The sequence below is a fragment of the Schistocerca cancellata genome, chromosome 9, assembly GCF_023864275.1.
Source record: "Schistocerca cancellata isolate TAMUIC-IGC-003103 chromosome 9, iqSchCanc2.1, whole genome shotgun sequence".
NCBI lineage: Eukaryota > Metazoa > Arthropoda > Insecta > Orthoptera > Acrididae > Schistocerca > Schistocerca cancellata.
Window position 1 is genome coordinate 17,602,927 of NC_064634.1, and position 24,667 is coordinate 17,627,593.

Below are 24,667 nucleotides of genomic sequence, written 5' to 3' on the forward strand. Positions count from 1 at the left end.
TTGACCGTAGGATGACAAAACAACTTCACTGCAACCAGTCCTGTATACTGCTTCATCTGCTCCAGCCAATGCCCTGCCACCTGCCTTCCAGTGATTCCAGTGATTCCATCTGGGCTCCAATGTCTGGGACTGAGGGTTTGGCCAGCACCCTTAGTGAATAACAGCCATTGTTCATCACTGCCAAAGCTGCCAGGGCCACTGTATCTGTGTCCTGTGCAGCTGTAATGATTTGGCGTCATGACACTACAACAAGATCAATCCATGTGTGACCAACCAGTGAGCCCTCTGCCCCTGCAGCTGCTGTCACCATCTGTGCTGGACCCCATAGTGTAGTTCACATCTCTTCTGGCTCTGGTACCTCCATCAGTATGGGTACTGTTGCCACTGGGTGGAGTTTGCACTGCTGGGCTACCTCCATCTCTACAGCCCATGTTGTCACCACTGCTGACTTCCCTGCTGCCTCCATCACTGAGTTCCTGCCTGGACGTGGACGTGTATACAACACCATCATCATCAGCACTTCATTACAGCCTCTCATAGGGGAGTCAGCACCTTGCCTGTCCATGCCTGTATTCTCCTGTGACAGCATTGCAACTGATCCAACAGTTGTCACTTACTGATGAAGACATGGACATCTCTGCAATGAACACTTTTCTCCAAGGGTGGAGGAAATGTAAGCCTATTGGGCTGCTTGCTGTGTGCAAAGCAGCCCAATATAAGCCCAGCACGCCGGGCCCTTGGCCTTGATTATGTTTTCTTGCTTCTCATATGCTCTTCTACAAGACTGTATTATGCTTGGGTAGCTCAGTTGGTAGAGCACTTGCCCATGAAAGGCAAAGGTCCCGAGTTCGAGTCTCGGTCCGGCACACAGTTTTAATCTACCAGGAAGTTTCATATCAGCGCACACTCCACTGCAGAGTGAAAATCTCATTCTGAAGACTGTATAGTGATGTGTTCTTGTATACAAAACTTGACTTTTGTTACTTCTTATATTGTGTCTATACAACATTACTACATCTACTTTAATCTTAAGCGTCTTATAAGAAAAAGTTTGTTCATCATGCTGACCCACATATTTGCCCCCCCCCCCCTTACATCATTTACCTGGTGATTTCCTATTGACTCCTTTTATGTTGTCTCATTGTCATTGTAGGCTTGTACCATGGGAAGCAAGGAGAGGATGTTGGTTGGTGGCCAATATCCTCTTTCTAAACTGCACACATATATTAACTGGGTTTTATATTCATAAGAACAGAAAATTATTTAACTCAAGATAGTTCAGATGTTGTGGTACAAGCTCTTTGTAATAGACCATGCTAGCCTCACTGCTGATGAAGTACAAGTCCTCTATGTACATTACTCTGGTGGCTATGTTTTGTCTGACTCTGAGCTAGAGGTTGAACTAACTGCTACTGTGACTCCCGCTGGGCTGCGACTGACAATTCAACTAATTGACTCACTCAATGACAGACTGGAACTGACTGGCCCTCCAGTTCATGGCAGTGATCTAAATACTGATGGCCAAGAGGGTGTTGGCAACACATTTCTTGTGAGTCTGTCTTTGGCCTCTATCACTCTTCTCGCAACATCTTTGCTGCCTGAAGTGCTGGCACCAGCTTGTACCAGCACAGCTCCCTTCACCTACAATATGAGATTTGTTTTTGTATTTAACACATTTGTTATTTTATGGTTTTTGATTTAATGTACATTTGTTTTGCAACTATACACAGCCTCCAGGTCATCTCTTTATCATTCTTCATAGGACTATAATAATACTGCACACCAGTATTGACACCTGGTAGCTTATTTGTCTTCCTGAATGGCACAGTCACCATAATGATTCAGCTTCACACTGTCTGATGGATAAGATATTTAATTCAATACCTATATATTATGTGTTTTCTTTAACCTTGGTATGTTTTCACATTTTACTTTGGTTATTTCCTGTTTGTTCTTGGTGGTCAGTTAACTGCTGTTATGCACTATGTGTTAATTTTGACTCTTTGCAGATTCTTTTGATTAATCTGATGATGTATAAATGAAAATGTGTCATTAAGGAAAGTAGTCACTCTCAACCTGTCACTTCCATATATTTTTGTACCATAGCATTCATTATAGCTCTGATTCAATATTTGGATTACATAAAAATGGGAGCATACCTCTTCAGTGACTTCTTGTCACACCTTTTCTTAAAAGAGGGCTTTGTCACTCATCCATAAATTGTGGATTCTGTCTCCATTTCATCCAATAACATTTAATACCACTTGGCAAAAGTGTATGTGGTTATTGTGATCTTGAAGTTGGAGGACTTACATAATCTGCACCTTGTATGGATGGCAGCAGAGATCATTATTCCAAGTCCTTGCTGACCGCAGTGGCCGAGCAGTTCTGGGCACTTCAGTCTGGAATCGTGCGACTGCTACGGTCACAGGTTCAAATCCTGTCTTGGGCAGGATGTCCTTAGGTTAGTTAGGTTTAAGTAGTTCTAAGTTCTAGGGGACTGATGACCTCAGATGTTAAGTCCCATAGTGCTCAGAGCCATCTGAACCATTTTTCAATATCCTTCTTACTGATTGATTGGCTGAGACTAAGTTCTGCGCTGTGCTTTCTAGTTGATTCTCATGGATTTCTTCATAAAGCTTCATGCGAACCCTCAGTACTCTTTGGATTTGGCTTGTTTTTACACTATAACTTCTTCTTTTGGTAGTGCTACCAGCGTCTTGAAATTTTCTCACACAAGGTTTGATAGTATTGGAAGATGACACGGGAACCCACGGGGATAAATAAAAATCTTAACAGAAAGTGTGCTGAGCTACAAATCCATCTGAGTGTTTGTAATAGTCTTTATATCAAATTCATGTTGTGTACTTGACCAATGCTCCATGGCTGCTAAAACTTCCACCTATCTATGTGCACAAGATGAAGTCCCTTAGTCCCATAAACCACATAACATAGAAGCCAGCTAGTCCTCAGTCCATTTGATTGCCTCACCCTGTACCTTTTTAATTGTTCTGTACTCACCATTCCCATCTGCCTGAAGATACAGTGAACTGCACACTGAAACACAAATTAATCATAACATTAACTTCCAGTTTGAATTTTATCTCTTACAAATTGTCACATTATGAACTTTATATGAGTCAGACCTCCAGGGAAAATATATATATTGAGACAATTAAATTAATGTTATTTGATTTGAATGTGTACCCTAAGATCTATAGGCCAAATACAATGCGTTGGGAAATAATTTTACAAACTATATGTATGGAATATTGACACCAACAGAAGAAAAAATCATCTTAATAAACATATATGCCAATATACTTCATTTGAGAGTTTTGTAATGGAGGAACAATATGTAAAGTTCTCAAAACAAATATTCAAAATATCTTGTGCTTCATTATACACTCACATGTGCTTATCAGATCATTGACTGTCACCCATTTAGAACACTCTGGTATATTCTTGAATGTTTCTGCAAGCTCCCATCCTAAATGTAGTCTCAGCATACCAAAAACATTCAGTTGGCTGCACAGTATTAGTTTGCTTTGATTAGTGCTCATCCTAATTTCTTTCTCTTGGACAACACCTGTTAGATGGACCCAAACTGTAAAATTTTGACTAATGTGGAAGTGTTATACACTTCTTAGTAAGCAGAATCAGTGAGAAATGAGGAACAGAAAAATGGGTTTGTAGCAGATTATTAGGCTAAAAAACTGTAGTTTATTGTTAATGACATTCAGTTCTTGTAAAAGCCTTTTGAAATTTTGTGTTATGTATCATGCAAATCATTTCACTAGTGGATGTGACTGTACCTCATATATAACAATCATATCTTTGTGGCACATTCATATAATGAATACAGCTGTTCTTTTTAGACAAGTGTTATGAAAGAGTAAATGTATAGAAATGAAAGTGGAAAAATTCATATTCATTTATTCAACCACTCACCTATATGTGACTGATGTGTGGCTCATAGAAACATGCAACAAAAAACCATATTCACTCTAGTCTTCAAGCTCTTGCTCTTTCTCTAGAAAAACTATACACATTCACATGTAAAACCACACAGCCACTCAAATGCACACACTTGAAGCCACAGTGAGACTGACTGTTGATTACTAGTTATTGAGAATGATTACCTGGGTAGATGCTGCAGGGGACAGAGTGGAGAAACACGCACAAGGTGAGGAGTGGGTAGTAGGATAGTGTGAGGCAGGTCTTTCAACAGATAACTCATGACTGCACAAGAAGGTGAAAGGAGTTCAGAGGGCTGCGCATATAAATACAGAAAGGGAGAGGGGGAGGAGAAGGGGAGTGAGCAAAGGAGAACAAGGTGTAGATGAAAGAGGAGACAGGGAGGAAAGAGAGAAAGGAAGAGGGGAAGAAAAGAGAGGAGAGGAGAGGAGAGGAGAGGAGAGGAGAGGAGAGGTAAGGTGATGCAGTGAGAAACAAGTTTGCAGAGTTTAGGCCAGGAGGATTGTGAGAGACTAAATTTCCACCAGTGAAGCTCAGAGAAACTAGTACTGGAAGGGAATATCCAAATGGCTTGTGTAGTGAAGCAGTTGCTTTTGCTGTGGTCCGCAACATCTTTGGAATCAGGATAGTCGAGTTTGCAGTTTGCTGCAGTTTGGTGGTGGCCATTCAGGTGAGTGGACAGTTGGTTACTTGTCACGCCCATACAGAAGGCTGCACAGTACTTGTTATTGCAGCATAGCTGACATGTAACATGACTGCTTTCACACGTGGCTCCATCTTTTATATGGTAGTTCTTGCATCTGGGTCAACTGCAAGAGAATGGCTCTTGGGGTCCCAGATTGGGAGCAGGATTGGAGTAGGGGCACAGTTTTACTAGGTGGCCAGAGGAGTGCTGGTGGCTCACATTGGAAGTAATACACTGCTCAATCTGACCGGTGAGCATTGTTCAGCAGGGGGTTATAATTCATGAATTTTAATGTACTTTGATGGTTTATAATTTCTGTACAATATAAACATCTATTATGAAAACTGAATGAATTTTAAAACTTTTTATCTTAAAGGACTGCAGCTGGTCATTTTCGCCTGTGTGACTTTTTCAGGTTTTATGTTTCTAAAGGGAAAATAATGGAGTTTTACTTCAACTTGGCTGATTTTATTTCATTGTTGTGATCTCATTCCCTCTTTCCCTTTCCATTTTACTTTGTTTAGTGGATCAGTGGACATACATTAGTTTAGTGCTTGATTTGTGATGGTATGCAACGGTACACCACAACAGTACTAAATATTCAGTATTTGGCTAATGTTTGTTTTTCTTTTTCTATTTTAGGACCTCCTATGGTATTAGTGTTAACTCCCCCACCCTTGTATCTAGCAAGTTTAGAGGGTTCTGCATTGTAACAATAGTATGAAAAAATATAAACAAGAATAATAAGACTAAAAACAGCTGACCAGTTGCAATGGATAAAGAAATCTTTACCAAGGTTTCGGCAGATTTAAATCTGTCTTCTTCAGAAGGCGGCCTGAGGACATTGAACATCGTAGTTTACATTAAAAGGTATGCAACTTAAGTCAAGAATAGAGTTTAACATATATTAGAGAGCTCTTGTATTACAAAATATGAGAAGGACGCCTGGTACTTACAGTCTTACATAAAAATGGAATGAAGTATCATCGTCGTTTTTACAAATATCTGCATAGATCCATTAGTCCGAATTAAAATATAGCTCTGAAAATAGGGTTTGTCATGTAAATAAAAATTAGTACATGGATGTAGCAGATCTCACAAGCGACTGAGTATAATCGGCCAGCGTAGTTACACTGCGGCCAGGGCAGGTGGCGCTCATGTAGCGAACTATGTGCCGATTGGCGTACCAAAGCAACATGTAAACTATCAATATTAATAGCGTCCATAGATAAAGTGATAATAAAAAGAAGGAAAGCGTTTAACACTCCCGTTATAACAGTATGGGAGCCTTGGTATCATTAACGTAGATATATACATCAAAAAGGCAGGTGGCGCTTACGCCGAAAGTTACATACAGTGGCATATACAGCCAGAATATAAAAGTTACATTACAATATTAGTGAAGCACACAGACCGTATATAAGTCAGAACTTTAAAACTATCAGTAATGGCTCTTAAGACAAAATTACGAACCCTGGTCCACAATCCAGTTAATACACATTCTCAGGGAGACAAGGTTTTAGAGCCAGAGAAAATCACATGAGGGCCGATGTAGTGGCAGCCATACATCGTGAGAAAACCACATTACATAAAGGGTAGTGAGCTTAAAGATTTGAAAGTGCATCATAGCTTCCTGAGAAAATAGACTACTGAGGTTACCAGCATAATGTTATAGCATAAACAGTACAGGTTTAAAGCCTTTGAAAAATTGTCTACAAGCAAGGTTCAACTGGTCGTTCAATATATTACCGTCTTTGAGCTCTAGATGTTTAAAAATTTGTAACTCTTCCCACAGATCTAGTCTACGCCCTTTGACTTGTCTGTGTAGGATAACCGTGTCTTCTAACTGTTTAGGCGTATGGCCGGCTATCAAGAGGTGTTCAGCAAAAGTAGAGTTGTGAATACTCGCTCCTTTTTTACCTAATAGATGTTCTTTATATCGTGTTTTCACAGCTCTGCCTGTTTGACCAATATAATATGAGGGGCAGTTATTACAGGTTAGTTTGTAAACACCTGAATTGGAAAACCAATCACTGGCAATCTCTACTGAATGTACAAAATTTCTTTTTAAACTGTTATCTGTAGAGAAGGAGACGTTACAGTTATATTTTTTATTTAGAAGACGTTTAATCCTATACGATATATTACCCAAGAAAGGGATGGAAATAAATTTTATAGTTTCTTTGGTATCCGTGGGGAGGTTGTTGCTCAAAGTCGAACAATTTTGGGAAATTTTCTTATTGAGCAAGTAATCGATCATATTCTGATTGTACCCATTATTAGAAGCAATCGCTTTGATGACATTCAATTCATTTTGTTGATCCGCAGGTGATAAAGGAGTAGCTATCATTCAGTGAATGGCAGAATGAAAAAACGCCAGTTTATGAGCTTTTGGATGAGTTGAGTCAGCAGGGATGACATTATCTGAATATGTTTCCTTGCGGAAGATATTGAAATTGAAGGAATTATCCTGTATAGAAATTGTTAAATCGAGGAAGTTAAGTTCACGTTTTTCATTTTGAAGTTCTTTTGTGAAGGAAATTTTTTCATGTGTTGACGTCATTAACATTGCTTTTGATGGCACTGATCATGAGTTAGAGCATCTCTTCAATACTTTCAATGGTTTACATGCAATGATAATGTCGACTTTGAGCAACAACCTCCCCACGGATACCAAAGAAACTATAAAATTTATTTCCATCCCTTTCTTGGGTAATATATCGTATAGGATTAAACGTCTTCTAAATAAAAAATATAACTGTAACGTCTCCTTCTCTACAGATAACAGTTTAAAAAGAAATTTTGTACATTCAGTAGAGATTGCCAGTGATTGGTTTTCCAATTCAGGTGTTTACAAACTAACCTGTAATAACTGCCCCTCATATTATATTGGTCAAACAGGCAGAGCTGTGAAAACACGATATAAAGAACATCTATTAGGTAAAAAAGGAGCGAGTATTCACAACTCTACTTTTGCTGAACACCTCTTGATAGCCGGCCATACGCCTAAACAGTTAGAAGACACGGTTATCCTACACAGACAAGTCAAAGGGCGTAGACTAGATCTGTGGGAAGAGTTACAAATTTTTAAACATCTAGAGCTCAAAGACGGTAATATATTGAACGACCAGTTGAACCTTGCTTGTAGACAATTTTTCAAAGGCTTTAAACCTGTACTGTTTATGCTATAACATTATGCTGGTAACCTCAGTAGTCTATTTTCTCAGGAAGCTATGATGCACTTTCAAATCTTTAAGCTCACTACCCTTTATGTAATGTGGTTTTCTCACGATGTATGGCTGCCACTACATCGGCCCTCATGTGATTTTCTCTGGCTCTAAAACCTTGTCTCCCTGAGAATGTGTATTAACTGGATTGTGGACCAGGGTTCGTAATTTTGTCTTAAGAGCCATTACTGATAGTTTTAAAGTTCTGACTTATATACGGTCTGTGTGCTTCACTAATATTGTAATGTAACTTTTATATTCTGGCTGTATATGCCACTGTATGTAACTTTCGGCGTAAGCGCCACCTGCCTTTTTGATGTATATATCTACGTTAATGATACCAAGGCTCCCATACTGTTATAACGGGAGTGTTAAACGCTTTCCTTCTTTTTATTATCACTTTATCTATGGACGCTATTAATATTGATAGTTTACATGTTGCTTTGGTACGCCAATCGGCACATAGTTCGCTACATGAGCGCCACCTGCCCTGGCCGCAGTGTAACTACGCTGGCCGATTATACTCAGTCGCTTGTGAGATCTGCTACATCCATGTACTAATTTTTATTTACATGACAAACCCTATTTTCAGAGCTATATTTTAATTCGGACTAATGGATCTATGCAGATATTTGTAAAAACGACGATGATACTTCATTCCATTTTTATGTAAGACTGTAAGTACCAGGCGTCCTTCTCATATTTTGTAATACAAGAGCTCTCTAATGTATGTTAAACTCTATTCTTGACTTAAGTTGCATACCTTTTAATGTAAACTATGGTGTTCAATGTCCTCAGGCCGCCTTCTGAAACCTAGGTAAAGATTTGTTTATGCATTGCAACTGGTTGGCTGTTTTTAGTCTTATTACGTGGAACCGTTGCTGCTGCGCAGCTATGTTTAAAATACTGATAAACAAAACTGTCTGGGTAAATAGTAATGTCACTGAAGAGAGGGAAAAATTAGAACTACTCCACAGTGAAATGCTGAATAATAGAGAGATTCCTGAGCTAAAGGAATTCTTCAAAATATATCAGGCACACTATAAGGACTTACACAGACCAGGAGCAACTATTTTGCAAATAAGCTTCAAAACTCACACAATGTAACTGTTGGCATCTGGGCAGTCATAAACAGTTTTAGAACCTGCAATGACAAATCCTGTGTGGACTTTACTGTTAACCACAATGGCATGCTCATGAAAGACCAACTGGAAATTGCAAATATTTTTAATGAATATTTTTCTTCTGTAGGGGAAACCATAAATGACAAACATAAAAACATGCACTACAGTTTTAAAGGTGATACATGTGACAATAGTATATATATAGCCCCCACAAACTGTGCAGAAATAATGGGCATTATTAGCTCTCTAAAACCCTCTAATTCAGCTGGGCATTATGGCCTAAATATTAACGTCTTAAAAGCCTGTAACCAAAATGTCTCTGTACCTCTGTCTGTTGCAGTCAACAATATAATAGAGTCAGGCACCTCTCCAGACTAAAAATAGCACAGGTAACACCCATTTTTAAGAAAGGTGACAACAAAATAGAAAACTACAGACCAGTCTCAATCCTTCCTGTCTTTTCCAAATTAGTTGAGAAAGTGATATACAACAGGATTACAAACTTTCTTAACAAACACAACCTGATGTTCGAAAATCAAAATGGATTCCTAAAAGGTAAATCAACTAGCACTGCAGCTGCTCAACTAATTGAAGAGGTGTTAGGGAGTATCGAAAGCAAGGAACATGCGGCAGGTGTATACCCAGACCTGTAAAAACCCTTTGATTGTGTGAACGTTGACATCCTATTAGACAAGCTATGGAAAATGGGCATTAGAGGTGCTGCTTATGACCTAATAAAGTGTTGTATGAGCAATAGAAAACAGTTTGTTCTACTTGAAACAGAAAGTGGTGTCTACAGATCAGAGATCACTTGCATAAAATATGGCATGCCCCAGGGCTGGGTGTTGGGCCCCCTTCTGTTCTTAATCTATTTAAATGATATTAAATACTGTACTATAAATTCTAAAATTGTTCTGTATGCCGATGATACATCAATTGTATGTAAAAAGGAATCATGTAATGAACTAGAGGCCGACTGTAATAATGTGACAAAAGAAATTGTTCAGTTTATTAATGAAAGCTACTTAAATGTAAGCACCAGTAAAACTTGTTTGATGGAGTTTAACAAAAGTAGTTCGAATAATGAAATTAAATTATACATGTGCAACGAATTGGTAAAGAAAGAGTCTAGTGTAAAATTCCTTGGCATAATAATCCAAAGCAACCTGAAATGGGACACACATATTGACTCCCTAGCAACTAAGTTGTCAAAAAATATATTTGCAATCAGTACTATTAGCAAGTTCTGTAGAGACACCGTAGTCCTTAAGACTGCATACCATGCTCTTTTCTCCTCTCACTTGAACTACGGTATTGAAATTTGGGGGGCAACAACCAAAGCTAATCTAGATGAGCTACTCATTCTTCAAAAAAGGGGTGTGAGAATAATCTGTGGAGCAAAATATAGGGAATCTTGTCACAACTTGTTTCCAAAAACAGAGGTGTCAACTGTTATAAACACATACATTCTAAAAGCCATATTGCTTGTGAAAAGTCTGCACCCAAACACTTATTCAGATTTCCACCAGTACAATACTAGAAATAAAGAAAGGTTTTACGTTGGCAGCCACAGAACAGCACTTTACGAAAAGGGGCCTCAGTATGCAGGTATAAAATTAGCTAATGCACTGCCTAGTGCAGTCGTGGCTCTTTCTACAATTAAACTGAAACATCAGCTTAAGAAATTTTTAGTAAAACACCCTTTCTACACATTAGAAGAGTACCATACTTATATGAAGAACAACAAATGCTTTGTGAAATTATGTGAATAGAAATCAATAAACACCTTATTGTAATTTTGTTGTAAATTAATGACGTATTCAGAAGAATGTGTCTTGTGTATTATACAAATAACTTTAATCATTACTGTTTCTTTGTACATGTGCAGTGTACCATTTGATGTTGAATAAAGCTATTATTATTATTATTATTATTATTATTATTATTTCTTCTCTTTCTCAGATGTTATGTCTGGTTAGAAATGGAAAGTGATGCAGACCTAGATCAAGTGTGAGTTCCTTTTAACTGTACGGTGTATGTTACATTGCATTTAGGAACTTTTGGGTAATTGAACATGTATCAATAATACAGATTTCTGTAGTTGTATACATAAGTTTGGATGTAGCTGTATTGCGTTGATGTACTGGTGGATATTGTGTGGTATGACTCCTGTAGTTGATAGTATAATTGGTATAATGTCAACTTTATCCTGATGCCACATGTCCTTGACTTCCTCAGCCAGTTGGACGTATTTTTCAATTTTTTCTCCTGTTTTCTTCTGTATATTTGTTGTATTGGGTATGGATATTTCGATTAGTTGTGTTAATTTCTTCTTTTTATTGGTAAGTATGATGTCAGGTTTGTTATGTGGTGTTGTTTTATCTGTTATAATGATTCTGTTCCAGTATAATTTGTATTCATCATTCTCCAGTACATTTTGTGGTGCATACTTGTATGTGGGAATGTGTTGTTTTATTAGTTTATGTTGTATGGCAAGTTGTTGATGTACTATTTTTGCTACATTCTCATGTCTTCTGGGGTATTCTGTATTTGCTAGTATTGTACATCCACTTGTGATGTGATCTACTGTTTCTATATGTTGCTTGCAAAGTCTGCATTTATCTGTTGTGGTATTGGGATCTTTAATAATATGCTTGCTGTAATATCTGGTGTTTATAGTTTGATCCTGTATTGCAATCATGAATCCTTCCATCTCACTGTATATATTGCCTTTTCTTAGCCATGTGTTGGATGCATCTTGATCGATGTGTGGCTGTGTTAGATGATACAGGTGCTTGCCATGTAGTGTTTTCTTTTTCCAATTTACTTTCTTCGTATCTGTTGATGTTATGTGATCTAGAGGGTTGTAGAAGTGGTTATGAAATTGCAGTGGTGTAGCCGATGTATTTATATGAGTGATTGCTTTGTGTATTTTGCTAGTTTCTGCTCATTCTATAAAGAATATTCTTAAATTGTCTACCTGTCCATAATGTAGGTTTTTTTATGTCGATAAATCCCCTTCCTCCTTCCTTTCTGCTTAATGTGAATCTTTCTGTTTCTGTATGTATGTGATGTATTCTATATTTGTGGCATTGTGATCATGTAAGTGTATTGAGTGCTTCTAGGCCTGTGTTACTCCATTTTACTACTCCAAATGAGTAGGTCAATATTGGTATAGCATAAGTATTTATAGCTTTTGTCTCATTTCTTGCTGTCAATTCTGTTTTCAGTATTTTTGTTACTCTTTGTCTATATTTTTCTTTTAGTCCTTCTTTAATATTTGTATTATCTATTCCTATTTTTTGTCTGTATCCTAGATATTTATAGGCACCTGTTTTTTCCATTGCTTCTATGCAGTCGCTGTAGTTATCCAATATGTAATCATCTTGTTTAGTGTGTTTTCCCTTGACTATGCTATTTTTCTTACATTTGTCTGTTCCAAAAGCCATATTTATATTATTGCTGAATACTTCTGTTATTTTTGGTGATTGGTTGAGTTTTAGATCATCCATGTATAGCAAATGTGTGAATTTGTGTTGGTATGTTCCGGCAATATTATATCCATAATTTGTATTATTTAGCATGTTGGATAGTGGGTTCAGAGCAAGGCAGAACCAGAAAGGACTTAATGAGGCTCCTTGGTATATTCCACGCTTAATCTGTATTGGCTGTGATGTGATATTTGAATTTGTTTGAATATTGAGTGTGGTTTCCAATTTTGCATTACTATGTTTAGAAACTGTATCAATTTAGGATCTACTTTGTATATTTCCAATATTTGTAGTAACCATGAGTGGGGTACACTATCAAAAGCTTTTCGGTAATCAATGTATGTATAGTGTAGCGAACTTTGTTTAGTTTTAGCTCGATATGTCAGCTCTGCATCTATTATCAGTTGCTCTTTATATCCTCATGCTCCTTTGCAAGAGCCTTTTTGTTCTTCATTTATAATTTTGTTCTGTGTTGTATGTGTCATGACTGTAATGACTGAAGTTAATATTTTGTATATTGTTGGTAGGCATGTTATGGGGTGATATTTTGCTGGGTTTGCTGTGTCTGCTTGATCTTTAGGTTTCAGATAAGTTATTTCATGTGTAAGTGTATCAGGGAACGTGTATGGGTCTGCAATGTAATTGTTAAATAATTTAGTTAGGTGTGAATGTGTTGAGGTGAACTTCTTTAGCCAGAAATTTGCTATTTTATCTTTTCCAGGGGCTTTCCAATTGTGGGTAGAATTAATTGCTTGGGTGACTTCATGTTGCAAAATTATCACTTCAGGCATTTGTGGTATCGTCTTGTATGTCTCTGTTTCTGCTTGTATCCACCGTGCATGCCTGTTATGTTGTACCGAGTTTGATCATATGTTGCTCCAGAAGTGTTCCATGTCTGTTATGTTTGGTGGGTTGTCTATTTTAATGTGTGTGTTATCTATTGTCTTATAAAATTTCTTTTGGTTTGTGTTGAATGTTTGGTTTTGGTTCCTTCTATTTTCACTTTTTTTTGTATCTTCTAAGTCGTTTGGCCAATGCTTGTAATTTCTGCTTCTTTTCATCTAATTGCTCTATCGCTTCTTGTTGTGAGATTTTACCTCACCTTTATCGTTTTTTGTTTGATATTTCATTTCTTATAAATTGTGTTAGCTGTCCAATGTCTTTTCTCAGTTTTTCTATTCTTATCTGTAGCCTGTGTTGCCATGCTGGTTTTGTGGGTTTCTTCTGTGTGTTGGTTTGTTCTGATCTCTGCCTAGTGTGTATATTTAGTGTAGTGAGTGCTCCTGTATAAACCAGTAGTTGTAACTCTTCCATAGTTGTATTTTCATTTATTTTGTTGTGTATGATTGTGTTGATAGTTGTTATTGTTGTTTCAACTTGTGGGTTATTGGTGGTCTATGCAAGAATGGTCTAATGTCTGAATTTGTGTCTTTGTATTCTATATATGTTAGCTGAAATTTTTCTTCTATATCTCACATGTGTGTCACTTCATGTTCTATTTGTGCTTGTTCTGGTGGCTGTCTTAACATTTCGTTTTCCTCTGATTGTTTAATTGATGCGTGTTGTTCTTTTTTTGTTTGCTCTGGGATGTTTGAGTCCATTACTGTATTTTCTTCTTCTTCTGATTGCACATTATTTTGTTCCAGTATGTGTTGTGCTTGTTGTTTGATGTTTTCTGACTGGGGTAGCCGGCCGCGATGGTCTCGCGGTTCTAGGCGCTCAGTCCGGAACCGCGCGACTGCTACGGTCGCAGGTTCAAATCCTGCCTCGGGCATGGATGTGCGTGATGTCCTTAGGGTAGTTAGGTTTAAGTAGTTCTAAGTCTAGGGGACTGATGACCACAGATGTTAAGACCCATAGTGCTCAGAGCCATTTGAACCATTTTTGACTGGGGTATCCTGTTATTTTTTATTATTACATGGATGTGATCAGCTAGTCGTTGTTCTGTTAAAAATTTTAATTCTGGGTATGTGGTAATAAATGTTGTGTGTACTTGTGATCTGTATCCAGTTGTGTTGGTTCCTAAATTTGTTGCTTGGTAATAACAGAACATGAGCTGTTGGTTAACTTCATCAGGCCATCTCATACTCTGTCTTTGTTTTCCTTCTAGAGTTTTTGCAGGAAGCATATCCTGCAAAACACCTCTATTTGGATTTAAATCATTTTCCGTGTGGCTAGCAGTGTCGTTAGCATTGTGGGCGGGCATAGGGTTCAAGCGTCATTCCCGACCATGACAGCACTTGTCCAAGGCTTCATTAGTTCTGTCCTGAACCAACTAATCACACTAAAAGGGGGGTTAGCCCTATTAGTGGTTTGTTCTTTTCATTGCCTTTTACGACTGGCAGAACATGCAGGAGGCCTATTCTTTTCCCGGGCCTCCACGGGGTTTATTATTATTATTATTATTATTATTATTATTAGTTGCCAACTCACCATATAGCAGACACCCTGAGCCGCAGATAGGCACAACAAAAAAGGCTATCACAAGCTCTCGGCCAACAAGGCATTTGTCAGAAACACACACTCACAAGCTTTACCTGTGACTGTCTTTTTGTTCTGTGACTCAGTATCTCTGCTATATAGTGAGTAGCAACTATCCTTTTCGTAATATTGTTACATTCCATCCTGGATTTTCCATTATTTGTTAGATTCTGCAATGGGAATAGCATGTCTCGTGTTACCTTCCTTCCCTATTTTCTGCACCTTTCCTTCCAAGAATGGATTAACTAAAATCTGCACTGTATATTTTCTGTGTTCACTCTCAAACGAAGTGGTATAAGTCTATAGCTTGGTTGAATCTGTGTATTCCTCACTGAACACCTAGCAGTCATTCTGCTGCAGCTGCAGCATTAAAATAACTGTGTTCCCTTTTTTTTTTTTTTTTTTTTTTTTGACCGCTTTTGGTTTGGTTTGGCTGCCACAGATGGCCTATGCACATTTTCTTCAACCTACCAGGCCTCTCTGGAATCAATGACTAGATCATCTACAGAGAGGCAACAAGAGAGAAGATTAAGTGGCAAATGTTTCTTTTCAGGTAAGCAGAAGAGCTCCTCTCTGTGTATGTACAATCAAGGAAAGGGCCTGTCCATACATTCAGTGTGACCACTGAAATATGTAAGGTACTGGTATGGATGACCTGCCAGACAGGAGGATGTAGCAGTTCAAACAAAACTAAGAACTTATGAGTGTAGTGCAAGAAATTTGTATGTGGTTCATGTGCAGGAAGTGTTCAGTATGTGTGTGCAAAGTGTTTTGATAAAGATGCTGGCTTTGATTGTAAACATGTCATAGGAAGAACAACGCTATTTTCTCATAAATTCCAGAGCATTTTATGTCCATTTTTCTTTTTATTTCCTTACAATTATATATTTATGGCTTGTTTGTAGCTTTGACTGAGAAGAAATCATAGAGATAAAAATGTTATTTTATAATCATACATTTATTTGTATTTGTAAGTTTAGATTCAATGAATATCATACTTATGGTGCGTTCTTTAGATCAGATTAGATTAGATTCCATTTTCATTCCATAGACCCAAAAAATGATATGATTCTCATGGGTGTGGAACATGTCAATCCTTTTTTCTTTTATTAAATATGGAGATGAAAATGTTATTTTATAATTATACTTGATTTTTATTTGTCAGTTTAGCATCAAGGTTGACTTTCAATGAATATTGTATTTATGATGTATTCTTTATGTCAAATTGTTTTCTTGTTTTATTAAATATGGTTTCTTTAGAGAAATTGATACGCAACACATTGGTAGCATAAGTATAACACACTAGTGACATTTAAAGACACCATACTGAATTAATTTAAGAAATAAAATTGAAAACAAAAAAGGTGAACATCAATGGTCAAAATGACTGATAGTGGTCCTTCCAGGTAGTTTTCTAGTGTGGGTGTTCCTAGTGTTAATGGGTTTAATGGTGTCAGAGGAGGAGACAGTATGGAAGATCTATTTATGGGTGAGCTAGATAGCATACTGCCTGTCAATAAAGGCTCTAGTAAGGCTATCAGTAATTTAAAAAACTCCTGCTTTCCACTGCAGAAGCGGCATCTATGAGTGGCAAGGCTGTTAAGGAAGAGACTTTTTGACATGGAATAGGAACCTTCAGTTAAATTATAGATTCTGTTGGTGGTTGGTGTGTATAATATTAACAGATACATGCATGGAGCCATCTGTGAGGTGGAGAACAACATCTAACAAGGCAGTTTACTGAGTTGAGATGGACCAGGTGAAGCTGATCTGGGAATAGATGTTGAAGTTATAGAGGAAAGAGCAAATGTTGTCCCTATCATGAGTCTAGATCATGAAAATGTTGTCAATGAATCTGAACCAGACAGGAGGTTCTAGGCATTGACTGGATAGAAACGACCCATCCAGATGCCCTATAAGTTGGCACAGGAAAGTGCCACGTAAGCACCCATGGCATCACCATGGATCTGTTTATAGATTTGACCTTTTGAAAGTTAAGTAATTATGGGCCAGGTGGATTAGGAAAGTGGTGGTTGGTTTGGTATCAGGAGGACTTTGTGGAATGTAATGTTCCATTGCTGCATGGGCATGGGGGATGTTGGTGTCTAGATACGTTGCATGAACAGTGAACAACAAGGAGTCTGGAAGTAATGAGACAGGAACTATGGAAAGGTGGTGAAGGAAGAGAACAGTGTCTTGAATGTAAGATGCAAGGTGATGGACAATAGGTAGGATGTGTTTGTCAACAAAGACAGAGGTTCATTCTGTGGGAGCATTGTATGTAGCCTCAAGGGGACTACCAGTAAGGTGACCTGTGGGGTTGGGTACGCAGAATTTGGGCAGTAGGTAAAAGGTAGGATTGCTGGTATGAAGAGGGAGATAGATTCAGGTGTTAGGTATGAGGATGGACATAGGCACTGAGGAGTTGCTGGAGATTCTTTTGGACTTCTGAGATGGAACCATGGATATAAGTTTTATATGCAGAGGTGTCAGAAAGTTGTCAGAGACCAACAACCACACAGTCACTATGATCCATGTCCACTGTGATGGAGCCTTTGTCTGCTGGAAGGATGATAAGGTCTGGATTGGTTTTCAGATTACAAATAGCTGTGTGTTTCATAGGAGTGATGTTGCACTCATTGGGAAGGGAGTTAGGAAAGGATGGTGAGACCAAGTTAAAAGTAAGCAATTCCTGAAAGGTAGATAAAGGGGTGTAGGATCATAGTGAGAAGGATGTTGAAACTGTTTTAAACAAGGTTCTGTGTGGGGCTTTGGCAGACTGTTGTCAGTGGAGTGTGCGGCAAAGAAATGTTTCCACAGTAGAGAATGAGTAAAGGAAAGAAGGCACTTTACAAGTCCAACATGGTTAATCTTAGGTTAGGTATTAAAGGTGAGGCCTTTAGGAAGTACTGAGACTTTTGCAGAGGTCAAAAGTTTGACAGAAAGTGACAACAGTGTTCAGGGATGGGTGTTCAGAAGCAGTTTGCTTCTTGGAAGATGGGGGAAGTTGTAGATGATGTGGCAGGCAGAATAAGTCAGCAAGGTGTGGTCAGGGACCTATGAGGTGTTGACAGTGGTGCTGGATCAGAGCGGTAGGGTCTCTCTTGGATGTAGGTAATCCAATGTGAGTGCAGAACAAGATTAGCTGGGATAGCTTCCCCAAATGGTGGTGGAATTGCTGTTGAGGGATCACAGAAACTGTAATAGAAACTCTTGCCCTTCTGCAGTTGGAACAGCATTTACAGCAACTCTTGCCTCATGGCTCATATCCCTGCAATAGACCTAGATGCAAGACCTGTCCATCACATCCTCCCACTGCCAAATATCCCAGTCCTGTCACAGGCATCTCCTATCCCATCAAAGGTAGGGCTACTTGTGAAAGCAGTCATGGGATCTACAAACTAAGTTACAACCACTGTGCTGTTTTCTACATGAGCACGATAGCTAATGATGTGTTTGTCTGCATGAATGGCCACCTCCAGACTGCAGCCAAGATGAAGCTTGACCACCTAGTTGCTCAACATGCTGCCCAACACAATGTGTTTCGTTTCAATGACTGCTTCACAGCCTGTACTATCTGGATTCTTCTTACCAACATTAGATTTTCTGCACTGCACAGGTGGGAACTATTCCTGCAACACGTCCTTTGCTCCTCTCTGTGTTGGAAATGTACTAAAAAGTTGCACAGTACTGCTTCTACACAGTTGCATCATCTTATTCAGTTCATATATGGGGAAGTGCACAAGCTGGCTATCTAAAAAGAATATTCACAATTCAGAAAAGGGCAGTGAGATGCATTGCAAAAATACCACCAAGACAGACCTGTAGGCAAGCTTTTGTATACTATAATATTATGACAGTATATTCACTGTACATATACCAAAGCATAATGGCAGTAAGGTCAAGTGATAAACACCTCCTAAATAAAGATGTACACAAACACAGTACAAGAGGAAATGAAAATTACTACATGATAAACAGAAATCTAAAACTGTCTATGACTGCCCCAGAAGAAGCAGGAAAAAGGTTTTTTAATAAACTCCCCAAAATCATTAAAAAAGAAACAGACCTAAAATGTTTTAAAAATCATTTGAAACTATATCTCACAGAGAAATGTATATATAGTTTGAGTGAATACTAAGATGGTGTTTAATATGTTATATCATTACTGAAATGTATCTTTTAAAATTATCATGTATGTTGTTTGGATTTGTGTGTACATATAATGTGAAACATGTAATACCTTTGTATGATTATGGACTATTTCTGTTTAATCAATTGTTTCATTTATATATAATGAAATCAAGTTTGATGTTAATAGCCTATTGTATGACACACCCAATACACTCAGCTGGATTTTCAGCTGGAGTCCATGGGCAAAGAATAAATAAATTAATTAATTAATTAATTAATTAATTAAAGATGGGTGTTGCCATGTGTGTCATACTGTTGCTACAAAATTGCACCACATTAAATGAAGATGGGTATGGATGGCATGAGTTGCCATGGTGTCCTGGGATGCAGCTGATTATTAACAGCTACATGAGAGGTGAGATATGAGTGGCAGCTAGTATGCCACCAAAGGCTATAAATATGAGCAACAGAGTGCCTAGGGGATCTTCCTCAATGATCAGCTTCCAACACAGTCTCTGTGACACTCAGCTGCAGGGTAATGACTCAGAATTTGGGCTAGGTCTTGTCTGATGGAACAGCTATAGATGGTTATGCACCTCTCAGATAGATCTCAGATTAACTTTCGTTACATCTCAGGATATTCAGGCATCCGAGTCTTTGTTTAATGTTCCTACATTTCTGCCTTATCAACCAATTTCTTAGCTTGCAAAAATATCCAACTGTTCAGCTCCAAGGTTCGCAAGAGAATTCTGAGTGACATGCTGAACAAATCCCATGATCACCTGCTCATTCAGGTTTGTTGTCAATTTACAGCCATCCATAACTCTGTATGAGTCTGGCATCAATTACTACTAATCATGTTTTTCTATGTTAGGTTCACCATTCAGATGTCTGGGCTTAGCCTCCATTTAATGATAACATCATGTGTAGCATTCAGCCTGATTGATGGCTTTGAAAGAGAAAGAAATGATATGACCCCTGGAAGCAAGTAGACCAAGAACAATAGTGAGTATCAGTGTGGAGTGACATGGAACAGCCCATAAGTACCAAATATGAGTAGTAGCATGAAGCAGTGTGGGACAGCCCAAAGCAGTTCAGGACAATGTGGACAATGCAGAGTGGAGCTAGTTCAACTTTGCAAGAAGCCAATGACATATGAATACACAGTCCATTAGTGTGTGGGAGACAAACAGTGGTACAAGAGGTGATAGTGTGGAAACGTGCCCTGGCACAAAAGAAGACATCACAGGACAATGTGAAAAAAAAAATTAGCATATAAACTGAAAGGTTAGGTGACAGCAAAAATGACAAGTGGACAGAGTATTGGTAGTGCATTGCAGTTTTCACAAAGCAGACAGTATATTAGTTTGAGTTTTTAAGGAAAGAAAGATCAGTTAAACGAATTTCACAATTGTTGCAACAGTATTTTTGAGTTGGCAGAACCTACACAACTAGCACTATTACTGAATTTCATAAAAGTTAGAATCATAGGTCCACCTAGACGTAAAATCCGTATAAGAAACCTGTCAGACTCCTATCCTACTGTTTGTGCTATTCTGGTTGAGAATTAGGAATGCAGATGCACCATTGACTTCTACACTTGCAAAATGTTTGCTAGTAGACAAGAATGTAGGGAAACCATAGTCCATTAGGGATCCCAAGTTCATATGTTGCAATACCATTTCAGAGAAGCCAGGAGTCATGGAGGTCTATGAAATTTCTGGTAGTAATGCTCTGATAGGCAAATTGGTTAAAGGATCTTCATACAGGGGTTGTATGATGATCAAATTAAAACAGTAATTCAATCAAGAGGAGAAACTATAATACTTACTGAAGCCATTGATATAGCAGCTGCAGAAGAAAGTGTCATATCTTCTGCTAAAGAAAATCCTATGGGTAATAGTGCAAGTAGTTATGGGACTATAAAGAAGACCACATTGAAATGTTACAACTATGGAAAAAGAGGATATGAAGCGAAAGACTGCCAAATAGAAAAGCATGTAAGGATGATTCAGGCAGTGCCAAAACAAAAATCTTTTAAAGAATTGCTGTATAAGGGAAACAGGTCAAGAGCAGACAGGATGAAACTGATATGGTGCACACAATGCAATACACCTAGGCATCCTGCACCTTGTAAAAAATCTTGCACCTTGTAAAAATATAAAATCAAGATAGTCCTTTACCAGTAGTCGATGAAGACATTATGCTAAGGTTAGATAAAAAGCCTTGAGATTAGGGAAACTAAAGGCAGGTGTAATGATACAGTCATGTTATGCCTCACCAGGTATTGTATTAATGGTAGACTGTGCAAATGAAAATGAATATGTCAGATTAAAAATAATCTACAAAATTCTTATAACAACAAAAACAATCAATTAGTAACATAATTATTTAATAGGATGGATAAAAAATCTACTCTTCAAGCAGCGGCAGAACACACACATAAACAATGGTTGTAATAGGAAGCTTTCAGAGCCAGTGGCTCCTTCTTCAGGCAGAGGGGTTGAAGGGGAAGGAAGAGGGGTGAAGGAAAAGGAATAGAGAGGTCTAGGAAATGGGGTAGATTTCAGGAACATCATTCAGAACCACAGGTCAAGGGAGACATACCATAAAAGATGAGAAGGAAAGACTGATTGTTGGGGACTGCATCAGATGAGATGCATCAGATGAGATTTGAAAACCTGAGAGCTTAAAAGTGGAAGACAGGATAATATTCAAGCAGAGATTACTGCTTAACATCATGTATGAGTTAATAAGAGTGAAAAGCTAAATGAATCGTACATAACAGACATGGGAGGGGGCAGTGAAAAATAGATCCCACCAGAGGTTTGAGTCCTCCCTCTGCCACTGGTGTGAGTGTTGTCCTTAGCGTTAAGTTAGTATAAGTAGTGTGTAAGCCTAGGGACCGATGACCTCAGCAGTTTTGTCCCTTCAGAATTTGCACACATTTGAACATTTTTTGAAAAATAGATGGAGAAGACAATGGAAGATATAGAAAACTAAAATGTAGTGGAGCAAAGAGTAGTTACAATGAAGAAATGCTGAGGTGGAAGAATTTAAAGTAAATTAAGGTCAGCTGGATGGTGAGACCAACGACATGTTGTAGTGCTAGTTTCCACCTGTGGAGTTGTGAGAAACTGGTGTCTGGGAGAAGAATTCAGATGGTGTGTGAGGTGAAACATGTGCCGAGGTCATGAATGTCATGTAGTAGAGCATGCTCTGCAACAGGATATTTCAGGATGCAGTATAAACCCTCTGCCTATGCCCATTCACCCTAATTGATAATTTGGTGGTAGTCATGCAAAGAAGGCCAAATAGAGTTTACATAGCAGCTGGCATATGACGTGTTGTTTCGCAGGTGGCTCACCCTTTGATAGTGTATGTTTTGCCAGTTACAGTGCTGTTATAGGTGGTGGTATGAAGGTGTGTAGGCCGGCCGGTGTGGCCGAGCGGTTCTAGGTGCTTCAGTCTGGAACTGCGCGACCGCAGGTTCGAATCCTGCTTCAGGCATGGATGCTTGTGATGTCCTTAGGTTAGTTAGGTTTAAGTAGTTCTAAGTTCTAGGGGACTGATGACCTTAGATGTTAAGTCCCATCATGCTCAGAGCCATTTGACCCATTTTGAGGGTGCATAGGGCAAATATTGCACTGAGGATGGTCACAGGGGTAGGAGCCAGAGGGTAGGAAGATAGGTGCAGAAGGAACATAGTGTCTGTAAAGAATATTGCGGAGATTGGGAGGGTGACAGAAAGTTATTATAGGTGTGGTGGGCAGAATTTCAGACAGAGTGGATCTCATTTCAGTAAGTATTGAAGTAAGTGATTAACACATTCCAGACCAGGGTAATACTGAGCCACCAATGGCGTGCTCCAAAATTGTTTTTGGAAGGGATCAGCTATACCAGCATTGGATGTGATGACCCAGGAAATCTGCTTTTTAACTAGGCTGGTGGGGTAAAAACATGCAGTGAAGGCTGACGTGAGAGTGATTGTGTATTGCTGTAAAGAGTCTGCATCAGAACAAATATGTTTGCCTCAGATGCCAAGGCTGTATGGAAGGGAATGTTTGACATGGAAAGGATAGCAGCTGTCAAAATGTAAGTATAATTAAATAATCCTGTTAAATACTTGATAGATAGTGGTGCTCAAGCCAGCCTAATAAAGAAAAATATTTGTTGGGAAACAGCAAGTGTGATCCATGAGAAAATATTAGGTTACACAGTAAAGTTAATACAATAAGTGAGACAGAGGGCAAAATAAACATGGAACTACAAGTGGGTAAGAGTTTAAAGATGTTGCATGAGTTTCAAGTAATTGGGGAAGAGGTGGGTCTGCCATTTACTGTCCTCTTATATTTGATTTTATGATTCAAAACAATGTTGTAGATCAGGCAACAAAAAATGTGTGGATATATGGAACTTGTATTTCAATGAGAACATCAAAAGAAAGACCATTCCAGCAGAGCAGCAGACAGCAGAATGACAGTGCTTTACTTTAGATGTGTCTGGAGTTCTTGCAGAAGGAACCACAGAAAAGAAGAGGGCTATGGTATGGTCTGTAAGCCCAGAAATTGTAAGATCCAACACACTGAAGGCTGGTTCAAAAGTTGATGATAGATTGAACTTGATAGAATCTGGTTTGAGTGCTGCAAGACAGTAAGACCTTCAGTTGGCCACAGAAAAAGCCACAGGATCAAAAGACAGATACTCGAACAAGGCAGAGATCTGTTCAAGGGCAGTAAGTGCCATGAGAAGAAACAATCAAAGAGTGAATATGGAGAGTAACTTTTCAAGTGCTGTTCTCTCAGCCAAACAGAGTAGGAAACAGTCCAACAGAAACAGAGATCATGATGAAGATAGACAAGAAGAAAAAGAGAATAGATAAAAATTGGCTCCAAGGAAGGAAGAAATTTGCAGATCAAGGTAAATGTTATGGTAGTGTCAGAAACCATCATCCCAGAGCAAGAAATACAGTCAAGTGCACATGTATCTGAAGCAATAGTTGAAGTAACCAGTAGTAAGTGTTTTATAAGTGTGTTAGTTAAAAATGAAAGTGAGGAAGTTATTGATTGTCCAATACTGAAAGCAGAAAGGGTACCACCAGTAGAAGACATGCCTGTAAGACACAGTTATATAGTGAGAAAAGAGGGCCATTCTGAACTGGTAGATTAAGAGATTAGAGCAAGTCACCTAAATGATGAGGAAACAAAGACCACCGTTGAACTATGTAGTGGATATAATGATGTATTTTACTTGGAAGTTAATAAGTTAACACACACAGATGTGTTGAAATTTGATTGTTGCCAGAAGCAGAGGGCTGTATAATTAATCAATGGCCATGTAGCATGCCACAAACACAAAAGGAACCATTGCAAAAGGAAACTGATAAAATGTGAAAAGATGACATTGTTGTACATAGTAATAGTGCAAGAAACTTCTCCCTACTTCTAATCCTGAAGAAAACATATGTGAGTGGGAAGCAAAAGAGGAGAATAGTAGCGGATTGCAGAAAAGTAAATGAGACTTTGGTCAATTTTGTATAATCTCTAC

General features: G+C 38.4%; 1 protein-coding gene across 1 annotated transcript in view; it reads right to left on the bottom strand.

The window, feature by feature from the left end:
- LOC126100883 (odorant-binding protein 59a) overlaps nt 1-24,667 on the bottom strand; it is a 211,219-nt gene that overhangs the window by 52,540 nt on the left and 134,012 nt on the right. Inside the window, exon 5 of the mRNA XM_049911551.1 lies at nt 3,022-3,057. Within this exon, the coding sequence (XP_049767508.1) occupies nt 3,022-3,057 (36 nt within the window). The remainder of the gene's footprint in view (nt 1-3,021; nt 3,058-24,667) is intronic.